The sequence below is a fragment of the Belonocnema kinseyi genome, chromosome 2 (assembly GCF_010883055.1).
Source record: "Belonocnema kinseyi isolate 2016_QV_RU_SX_M_011 chromosome 2, B_treatae_v1, whole genome shotgun sequence".
Lineage (NCBI taxonomy): Eukaryota > Metazoa > Arthropoda > Insecta > Hymenoptera > Cynipidae > Belonocnema > Belonocnema kinseyi.
In genome coordinates, this window is record NC_046658.1 from 124,770,343 (window position 1) to 124,782,347 (window position 12,005).

General features: G+C 27.9%; 1 protein-coding gene across 1 annotated transcript in view; it reads right to left on the reverse strand.

Moving 5' to 3' along the window:
- LOC117182975 (acetylcholinesterase-like) overlaps window positions 1-12,005 on the reverse strand; it is a 356,413-nt gene that overhangs the window by 62,774 nt on the left and 281,634 nt on the right. Inside the window, exon 8 of the mRNA XM_033376101.1 lies at window positions 11,816-11,991. Within this exon, the coding sequence (XP_033231992.1) occupies window positions 11,816-11,991 (176 nt within the window). The remainder of the gene's footprint in view (window positions 1-11,815; window positions 11,992-12,005) is intronic.

The window sequence follows — 12,005 nt, forward strand, 5'->3', positions numbered from 1 at the left end:
AGAATTTTTTTATTTTTCTGGGTATCCTGCAACAGGCTCCAGACCTTTCTTATTTTTCAGGGTACGCTGCATCAGGCTCCAGGCCTTTTTTTATTTTTCTGGTTGCGCTGCAACAGGCTCTAGATCTTTTTTATTTTTTTATTTAATTATGGGCATGCTGCAACAGACTGCAGCCATTTATTTACAAGTAATTTATTCTGAGAACGCTGTTTCAGACTCCAGACTTGTTACTGAATGTTTATTTATTCTGAGCACACTTTCACAGGCTCCAGACTTTTTTTTGTTGATTTTTATGATTTTCTTTGACACGCTGAAACAGGCTCCGCAAACTTGTTTTTTTTTTTTAATATCCAAAACGGTGCACTCAGTCTCGGCTACTGTAGAAAGATTATTAAGTTACACTGGTTTTTCCTTTTAAAAAGGATAAAATTGTAAAAGGCTGAACCTCGATTAGTTATACTGAGTTATTGTGATTGAATTATTCGATATGAATAATTACACCTCTTTGAAATGTTGAGAGACTGAATTATTGTAACAAATACGAATGATTATTGATAACAAAACGTCGTTATAAAGAATTAAGTCGGAATAAATAAGAATTGATTTGTTAAATATTGAATTATTTAATTTATCTTCTCCTTCTTGGGTGCGAAATAATTAGTAGCGGGGCTTAGGGCTTGGTAAAATAAAATACAGGAATAACGAACTCTTTCATGTTCTATTTAAACTTTTTCGCGAAAAGAAAAGACGGCATAGGAAAAAAAATCTGATTAATTGGGAGGGAACCTATTTAAGGACAATAAGTCTTCATAGACAACGCCAGTCCATATTAATTTTAATCAATTAATTTTGCTTAGATTTACCTTTATAATGAATATTGGAAGAAAAGGCAAAGCACATCGTCGAACAACGTCGATTTTCTGTTTAAACCTGGTTGGAAAGAAGAAAAGACGGAATGGAAAGGAAAGTCGAATTATTTAAAACGAAGCTATTTTATAAGAAGACCTTTTCTTAATGTCAATCAAATCAATTGCGCTAATATTTTTCTTGGAAAAGACTACCGAAAGAGAAGGAAAAGCATCTTGTTGAATAAGGTCGAGCTTCTGTTTAAAATTTGTTGGAAAGAAGAAAAGATAGTATGGGAAAGAAAGTTGGATTAATTTGAAGGCGACCTATTGCAGAAAAAAGTTTTTTTTTAAACACCCTAGTTCACACTAATGTAAATTATTTTCCTTCAGATTTATTTTAAAGAAGAATATCTGAAAAGAAGGAATCACGTAGGTGAATTGGTCGCGTCTCCGTTTAAGCTTTGCTGAAAAAAAGAAAAAAGGCATGCGAACGAAAATCGGAATAATTAAAAGCGGACTTATCTTAGAAAAAACTTTTTTTGGACGAACTTAGTTCACCTTAAAATTAAATTGATTTAATTTAGACTTATCTTATTAAACGATATCAAAAGAAAAGGGAATTAATTTTCTGCTTAAACTTCGTTGGACAAGAGAAAAGACGGTATGTGAAAGATAGTCGGATTAGGTTAAACCAGACCTACTTTAAAAGAATAGCCTTTTTTGAACATGTAAGTCTAATTACATTAGCTTAGATTTTTCCTGCCAAAGAATATCGAAAGTGAAGGAAAAGCACTAAGTTGAATAGGTCTTTTTCCTCTTTAAACTTCCTTGGGCCGGAAAAAAGAAGGCAAGGATAAGAAATTCGGATCAATTTGAAGCAGATCTGTTTTTGAAAAAAAAAACTCTTAAAACACTCAAGTCGACATTAAAGTAAATTAAAAATTATTCTGTTCAGGCTTATTTTATCAAAGAATATTCAAAGGGAAGGAAAATCACTTAGTAGAATATTGTCGAGCTTTTGTTTAAACTTCTTTGGAGAGAAGAAAAGCTAGCATGGGAAAGAAAGTCGGATTTGAAAGGTGGAACATTAAGACAAAGATGACGTTATCTGACAAAGATGATTGAAAGGGGTGAGGTGGGGGAGGGGGTTAAAATGGGCGGAGGGGAAAGTGTGCCCCGGAGGCAACGGTGACGGGGACGTTAGAGAAATCAGAGCTAAGAGCTAGAATAAAAATGACAATGCAGCGAAAAATTGCTGCAGCGTCGCTCGCTCGAGAAAATAATATCCATTGTGCCAACCAGCCGACTTTCTCTCTTTCTCTCTCTTTCTTTTTTTCTGCTAAAAAGGGACGGCCTTTTTCTACTGAATGCCATCTATATCTGTATAACAGACCGGTGACTAAGTATTTAACCACTACTAGTTTCCTTCCTTCCTCGCAAATCCGCTACGATTTACTGATATGACTCTTTTTTATACCAGAACATACTGGCCAAATTGTGCCAAATAGTTTATATTTGTCGTGTAGGCAATACTGCAAATGTTTCTTTATTTTGAAAAATGTCTAGAAGCTTTTCTGGGCTTTGTTTTTGGCTTTGAAATTTATCGGAAGAGATTTAGGGGAGATACGGGCCCCTCGAATTTAATTCACCGAATTCATTTCTAAGTTAATTTAACTTTTAGTGATTTTAATCAGGTTGTTTATATATTGATTGAGTTTACGGATTTCCGGAACCATCAATTTTGTAAATCAAGATTGGCAAACTTAAGTCATTTTATTTTATGATACAATTTATTTCTAAATATATGACTAAATATTGTTGATCAAAGAGAAGATTTTCCTCGTGAATGGTTTTTTAGTACTAAGAAATAATTATGTTCTTTTCGTTTAACTTACAGAAAATCCCTAAAAAATGTAATCGAATTGGATAAAAACTTGCCCTTCTTGATCGAGGTCAAAGGTTAAAACATAAATAACGTTGTTGCTTTTGTGCTTGCAATCAATCATTCACGGCAATATCAGTCTAATTTTGGATGAAAAAAACTAATAGTTTGTAATTTTTAAGGAAAAAATTTGCATGCAAATTTTTTTGACATTTACTTTTTTTCGAATACTTACACCCATAGAAATTTAGTTACAAAATACGCTAAAACCAATATTACAATTAAGTATAATCTTTTACGATTTAGGGGAATCAGATATGTATATTAAAAAGTAGTATAGTATTTATTAATAATCTATGAAAAATTCACTTTGGAAAATTAATATAAGTTCTACAAAACTTGTAAAAGAAAATGTGATATTTAAAATTCATTATATTAAATTTAGGCAGTACCATAATGTCAAATATTAGAAAGATTAGAATCATTTTTTCACATTTTAGAAGAGAGGATTCTGAAATTTGATAAAGACTATACTAAAAATTATGAGTCATTCGAAAAAAAATGTGACTGTCGAAAATATGAAAACGACAAGTTCGTAACCCGTCGTGAAACCCCACCAACTCACCGCACAATTATAGCACATAAATACGCACATTACCATTATTAGCATTTGTACACATAACAATGTACACGCATCGGACGCAAATCACACTAAGAGAAGGGGTTTGAAGATTCCTTATAATTAATGGTGAGAATTTTTAGAATTGTCAGAAACGATATGGTACTTAACAACTCGACTTAGAAACATTCAAAAATAAAAGTAAAAACAGGAAAATATTCTCTTTCAATAAGGTCAAAACTGGGATTGAATTAAATTCAAAAATGTCTATAGGTTTTTCATTTTTTTTAAATCACCTCGTTCTCGCCTCACATTCGGTTTGGTAATACGAGTAACAGTGCTGGGTCAAAAATTGTAGGTGCTCTGAACTTAATACAAATTTTGTATAAATGAACTATATTATTATTCAATTACGAGGCTAACCATTTATAAGAAAAACAAGCTCTAAATAAAATAATTCCTCATTTTTTTGCGAACACAAGTCGCCTTTGAAATCCTTGACATCTTTTAAGTCTTTTGAAATCTTTGTCAAATCGTTGAAATCTCTTGAAGCACTTGACAACTTTGTGACATTTTGAAATTTCTGTGAATTCCTTTGAATCATTTTCAATTTTTGTAAAATATTTGAAATCCCTAAAATTTTTTAAATAACTGAATTCTTTGTAAAATGTTTATGACGTATTTGTGAATGGTTAGTTTAAAATTTGTCTGTTGAATCTTTTGTGTTAGTTTGAAACCATTGAAACGTTTAAAATCTTCTCAAATTTGTCAGAAACTTATTTGATAGTTTAACGTCTTTGAAATATTTGAATTCTGTTGAAAGCTTCACAATTTTTGGAAATGTTCGAATTCTTTGTGACAATTTCGAAATCTGGTGTGAACGCCATTTTCAAATCTTGGAAATCCTTGCAATCTTTATGGAATGTTCGAAATCTTTGGGAAATTTTTGTGAAATCTTTTGAAATCTTTGTGAATTTTTTTATTCGTTGAAATCATCGGACTTTTTGAAATCTAAGTGAAATATTTGGAAAATCTTTTAAATGTTTTACAATCTTTGAAATCTGGTGTACTGTACCCTTTTTAAAATGTTTGAAATCCTTTAGATCTCATGAAATATTTAAAGCCTTGTAAAATTGTTGTGAAATATTTTTAAACTAGTGATGTACACTAGGGTGGTCCGAACAACCGACTTTCGAATAGAGGGCTTTCCCCCCAATCAGTTTGTGAAGTTGCCGGAAAAACATTCCCTCCAGGTTTGAACCAAATCAATTAGTATTAAGACGTGCCGCAAAGGCCCTGAAAATCCCATAAGATTAACATGGGGAAATTTTGGTTTTCGGAAAAATGGGTTTCAGGTTTCTGGATTTGAACTTAGCTTGCGGGAGATATTAAGAATTTATTGGGGAGTCTCTACTCAATCATTTCCCCTTGCGGAGCCCCAAAAATGCCCCAAAAATTTGAAATTGACATTTTTTCCCAAAATTTACACATAAATGCTCTGTTTTTCCCTTTTTTGCCATAAATTATTTTTTTGGTCAAGTGCAATGGTTTTAAGTATTTTTCAACTAGTTAAAAATTGTTTAAACAATTTATTTTTGTTTGTATAATTTTTTTTGCACTTACTTATTGAAAGGTAGATTTTTTATGTTTGATTGGACAATTGGTCATTTTAAGGAATAAATATCTTTGTTTCAAGCATTTAGTATTCGTTTAAACAATTTGTTATTATTCAATTGCAACTTTTTCTTAAAAAGAGGTATAAAACTCTAGTTTTTTTTTAAACTTTAGTAGCCTTGCTGCTTATTATTAAATATCTACGTCATTTAGATACTAGTAACTTATTTTGTAATAAATTGTTATTTGTTTGAATAAATTTTGTTTGTTTAAACAAATTTTTTCGATAATAAAGGTTTGAAATTTCTGTTTTTCTGCAATTATTGTGATAATTTGTCATTGTAAAGAGCAACATTTTTTGTCAGAACCATTATCGTGTTTTTTAATAAATTTATTAAAAATTAATTTAACGTGTTATTGGACATTGTGATTAAAAAATCTGATTTTGGTCTCAATTCAATTAAGTATATCGCTTATTTTTACTTCTTTTTTTTTTACTTCTTACTTCATTCTATAAAAATTACATTCAATTTTGTCGTCCTAAAATTATTTTTATAATTTTTTCCTTTAAATCACCCTCGTAGACAAACTCGTTTCTCCTCTGAAAGCTCGAAATAAGTTTTTTTTTGTTTATTTTGATCCCGCAGATTAGCTGTTAGTATTCTCAAAGGAATTTGAAATATTTGTATTTTTTGAAAGTCACTGGAAATTTAAACACAAAATTTTACTCTCAACAATGAAAAATTACCACATTAATTGCAAAAAAAAATAAAATTCACAAATTTATTCTCGAAAAAAATGGTTTAAACAAACAAAATTTATTTAAACAAATAGGAATTTATTACAAAATAAGGTACTAGTATCTAAATGATACAGATATTTAACAATAAGCGGCAAGGCTAACTAATTTTTTTTAAACTAGAGTTTTATACCTATTTTTAAGAAAAAGTTACAATTAAATAATAATTAATTGCTTAAACAAATACTAAATGCTTGAAAATGTCCTGAAAATGTCTAATTGTCCAATCAAACATAAAAAATCTATCTTTTAATAAGTGAGTGCAAAAAAATATTTAAACAAAAATAAATTGTTTAGACAATTGTTAATTAGTTGAAAAATACTTAAAAACATTCCACTTGACAAATAAAAATAATTTATGGCAAAAAAGGGAAAAACAGAGCATTTATGTGTAAATTTTGGGCAAAAATGTCAATTTCAGTTTTTTGGGGCATTTTTGTGGCTTCACAAGGGGGTGGGGGTGAGGGCATCAACATTTTAAATAATTTAATGGAAATGATTGATTAGAGATACCGTAAAATATTCTTAATATATCCCGCAAGGTAAGTTCATATCCAGAAACCTGAATCCCATTCTTCCTAAAACTAAAATTTCCCCATGTTAATCTTATGGGATTTTCAGGACCTTTGCGGCACGTCTTAATATCAACCGATTTAGCTCAAACTTGGATGGAATTTTTTTTCCGGCAACCTTAGAAAATGGGGGGAGGGTTGTTATGCCCTCTAATAAAAAAATGTCAAAATGTATGATTTTGGACCACCCTAATGTACACGCATCTTTTAAATCGTTTTAATCCATAAAATCGTTTTAAACCCTTCATAAATCTTTGTAAAACGTTCAAAAATCCTTTTAAATATTTTAAAATCTTTAAAATATATTGAAACCTTATAGAATCTTTAGCAATGCTTTGTAATCTGATGCTCAATACCTGAGTGGTAAAATCTTTGAAATTTTTAACTGATAACTTTTATAATTTGTAAGTTGAATATCGGATTTTTTGATATAGTGTTTTGCAATTTCCTCAACTGAAGATTAAAATTTCTGTTAGCGTCTATCACAGAAAATAAAAATATCTCTTATTACCTTTCACTTTCTCTTTGACTATATTAATTTGTAGAATATTTATATTAACTTTTGTACCTCAATCTATTAATTCCTATAATTGGTTTTATACTATTTGAATGTGTCATTATCAATTTTTCTCATTCTGCGTTTTGATACATAAAATATCAATCTTTCCTACTGAATATACCAATTCATGTTCTAAAGATATCAAGTTTTCATATTCTAATTGTAAAGTTTCGTGATTACGCTAACAATAATTTTAATATTTACACGATTTCCCTAAATCATAATCGACTATATCAATTATGAATATTGAAATATCAAGTATTATTATAAAATTTCTTTCAGTGTAATACTTTTAGTTTATCTAGACTTGCAGATATTCACGATGCAACTTCATTGTTACTTTATAAATTTTTTATTAACTGTATTATTTTCTATTATTTTTATTTTAAAATAAATAAAAGAGTACTATATAAAGATAAAAACAATTTATATTGTACCAAAAAATTCCTGTAAAACATTTACACGTTTCGGTACACTAAGGGTCTTAATTATTAGAAGAATAAGTTCTAAAAAATTCTTTTAAGTACTGATAACAGTAAAATTACTAGCACCAAACACAAAAATAACTTTAAGTTTAGAAAATTTCGATATAAGTAGAAAAAGAATCTAGAAGATTTTAAGAAAATTTTCTTAATTTTATTGGATTTAGAAAAATGTAAGGGAAACAGAAAATTCCTGAGAAAATGCCCAGAAAATTCTAATTTTTAAAAATGAATTTTAAGAGTAAAATTAAAAAGATTCAAAAATATTTAAATGATTTCCTAAAATTTCAATAACAAAAAATGTAGAAGACTTTAAAACGAATCATTTCAGTTTTGTAAAATTATAAGATTTTGGAAAATTTTCTAGTAAATTTAAAATATGCTTAGAAGTTTTAAAAACTAATTTTTTTTAAATCTTGACAACATAACTTTAACAGAATATTTAAAAATATTTCTAAAATGACACGAAAAGAATCTGGAAGGTTTTAAGGCAATTTTTTTAATTTTGCAGAATTTAAAAAATTGTTAGGTTTAATTTGTATCATTTTTAAATATATTCAGGAGATTTATAAGTTTTATAAAGATCAAAGAATATTAACAAATTATAAACTTGATTTTGAAAGGCTTTAATAGAATAATAACGTGTTCTAAAGATTCGTAGAATTCTCTGAAGATTTCTGATTTTCAAAATTGTCACAAAATTATCCGGAAAATTTGAAGGCGATTTAAAAAAATGTTAAAGTATTAAAATAACATTAATAGGAAAATTTCAAAAGATATAAAGAAATTATGGAAGTTTGATAGAAATTAAAAAATAATTTTAAAATTAAAAAGATTTCAAGAAATTTAAAGAGACATGTAGATTTTTGAAGATTTAGAAAAAAATCAAAAGCTTTTCAAAGAATTTTTAAGATTCCCGGGAAAATTTCAGATGAATTTTTATGTTGACAAAATAAATTTTGAAAAAAAGTACAAAGATTTTAAAGCATTTCAAAATAATAATAAAAATGCGGAAAAACGTTTTTCAAGTATTTTTAAAGGCTTAAGAAGAATAGGAAAAAAATTCAAAAGATTCGTGAGAAAATGTAAAATGATTTTCATTTTGGAAAAAGAAAATTTTCTAATTAAAAAAAATGTCGAATTATTTTTTGAAATTTCAAAAAAGAATGTAGAAGCAATTAAAAAATTTATTCAGTTTTCAAAGATTACAAAATTTTAGACAAAAATTCGAGAAAATTTAAGAGATATTTAGAAGTTTTTAAAGGATTCAAGATGAAATTAAATTTTTAAAGATTTGAAAGATTTCTTTAGATACCCAAGGAGATTCCTAATGTTTTTTTCTATCTTCAAAACTTAACTTTAACAGAATAATCAACAAGATTTTAAAATTTTCCCAAAATAATCTGGAAGATTTTAAGGCAATGTTGTTAATTTTGCAGAATTCGAGGCAGAAATGAAAAAGTTTCAGCTAAAATTCTAGTCACTTTAAAGAAAATTAGAAAAATTAGAAGTTTGAAAAACATAAAAAAATTATTTTAGAATTGAAAATAATAAAATCAATGTAAAGCAAAATGTGCATTTTTGAAGGTCTCCAAAAAAATTTGTAAGTGTTTTAACAATAGTTAAAGGTTCTAAGAGAATACAAATATTAAGTTTATTATTTTTACCCCCAGTATGAATAACTACACGCCCACGTGAATAGAATTATAAATAATTTTCAAGAAATAAAATAAGCTTTTTAAAATTAAAATTGAATAAAAATATGCAAATAACGACATTCAATAAACAATTAGGACTTTAGATATTTTCCATTATTTACATTTAGTCCACTGTAAAATTTGTTGCAATAATCAATGTGCATTTCTGGTGAAATTTATAAATTAAATTAAAGATTAAGTAATTTTGAACTGGACGGTACGCCAAGAAGATCCTTACAAAAATAAAACCTCTTCGGAATAGTGACCTAAACCCTAATTCTTTGTCGATCGTATCTAAAAGACTTATTTTCCGGAAGTTCGTGAGCAAACCCAACAGTTTAAAACTATTCTCAACAGATTCGCGTGTTCGCTTAATCGATATTTCACCCACAATGTTGCAAGTCACGAGAATGTCGATGATCTTGATAGGAACATTGAAACTTCAACGAGTGATTTTTGTTTCATAAACAGCAAATACCGACGAGCGAATTCAAAGAATTTGACATTTTTGAACCTAATTAATTTTTTATAATTTAATTACAATCCCCTGTAGTGTACTTTTTTTAACATAGGATGAATCAAAAATGAAAAGCTTGATCTTCATTGAGCTGAACAAAGATATCCTGTTGTATTTTCAATTAGCGGGATTAATATTTGTTATTATTGATCACATATCAAAAATTTTCTTAGATTGACTAGGTGCCAATATCTTTCATACTAACACTGACCCTACACGTAACAAAATGCACTTCCGATTCAACAGGTGTCATTTGAGACAACTCAGAAGTGGGTGGAGGACCGAGCGTCGACTCTCAATTAAGGTTACTGATGCGGAAGGTCAAGGTTTCGGCAAGATCAGTTTTACGTCTTAAAATTTTCCGCATCTTCGAGAAAATCAAAGAAAAGAAATTTAGTCGATAAGTTTTTATGGTTGCAGATAAATTTCACTATAGTCACTATAGTCACTACAGTCACGTTTTAAAATAAAAACATTAATTTAGTCACTCTATCTATACCTTTTTCTGAATTTTCTTGAAATATTATAGGCTATTTTAAAAGATTCCTAAAATTTTGAAGAAATTTTAAAAGAAAACTTTAAAGGAATTCCAAGGAATTTTGAATAGATTTCAATATTTTAAGGGGATTTCAGAGAACTTGAAATATTTTAGGTTATCTTCAAAAATTCCAAGGAATTCTCAAAACCTACAAAATTTTTAGAGGTGTATCATAAAGATTTAAAAGGTTTTGAAATATATTAAAGAATTTTTACAAATTTCAAGGAATTTTCAAGAGCTTTACGAACTTTTATGTTTTCAAATATTTCAAAGGTATTAAAATATTTCAGGTTATTTTAAAGAGTCTAAAGCAGTTTCAAAAGATTTAGAAAATTTCAAAGAATTTTGAGGGATTTTAAAAGCTCTTAAGGTATTTTTAATTAAGTTTCCAGGATTTCATGTAATTTCATGGGATTTTATAATATTTGAATGGATTTTAAAGAACTTATTTAAACAAATTAGGGAATTTCGTAGAATTCCAAGGATTTTAAAGATTTCAAGGCATTTCCAAAGATTGTACTAAAGTTAAAAGATTTTATAATATTTAAAAATCTTCCAAAGCATTCTTAATGGATTTCAACAATTTGAAGGTATTTTAATCATTTGAAGGAATTTCAATGATTTGAAAATATTTCAAAGAATTTGATTGATTTCATATTATTTTTAAAATATCCAAGGATTTCTAATTGATTTTTTAATTTAGAAGATTCCGAAGAATTTGCTAGGACCTTTTAAAAGATTTCAAGGCACTTTAAAAAGATTGAAAAAGGTTTAAGAAACTTTTAATCATTTGAATGATTTTACCAGATTAAAAAAAAATTCATAGTTTTTGAAGAGTTTACTAGAAATATTAAACATACGAAACGCTATGATAAAATCTATGAAGGTTTTAGGGTAATTAAAAAAATTCAAATTAATTTTATAAGATTTCTGAGAATTGAAGGGAATTCAAAAGCTCCTTAAGTATTTTAATAAATTGCGCATGATTTCAGGAAATAAAATCATATTTTCATGTATTTTTACGGAATATTATAATATTTTAATGGATTTGAAATACTTTATACACAAGAATTGAGATATTTCGAAGAATTTTCATAATAGACGAATATTTTAAGTTATTTCTGAAGATTTAAAGAATTTGAAATACTTTAGGGCCTTCTAAAAGAATCTAAGGCTTTAACACGAGCTTTCAAAAGTTTCAAGAGACTTAAAAATATTTCAAAAAATTATTTGAATTTTTTCAATTTAACTTGTTTTCATTCAGAATTCGTTAACATTCACCTGGAATCCTAACAAAATAAATTAAATTTTTTTAAATTACTTTCAATTGAAAAACAACATTAGTCACATCATTAATGCACATTAGTCACTTTTACTTACTTTGTGGGCTTAAATTTAATTTTATTATATTAAGTCTATAAAAGTTTCTACGTTGAAAATGTTACAAGATTAGACTTTTGGTAAATAATTATTATTGCTTAGGGAAAAATTAAAAATTAGTCCGGGAAAAAACCAAGAAAAATTCAGGGAATTTTGAAAACGAAGTTTTCATGTCACCCTGCTAAACACCATATTCCAATGATAATGTTGATGGTGGTTGGTACTCACGACAATTTTGATGATCATAATTTATAAAATTTTTCATGATGATATTTAAAAGCATAATTGTGTATAAAAATATTACTTACCAGTAGTGGACAGCAAGTGAGGAATGTACTGTTTCCAGAAAGCACACTGTTTTGCTCTGGGACCATGTCCAACTTCTGTGTTGTTAGTGTCCAGTGTTAAATAATCTTTCGTGACGGGAGAATGCTGGGGCCATTTAACTTCCGTCCACGAACCGTTGTCTCCCATATTTGGATTCCTTTATAAAATAAT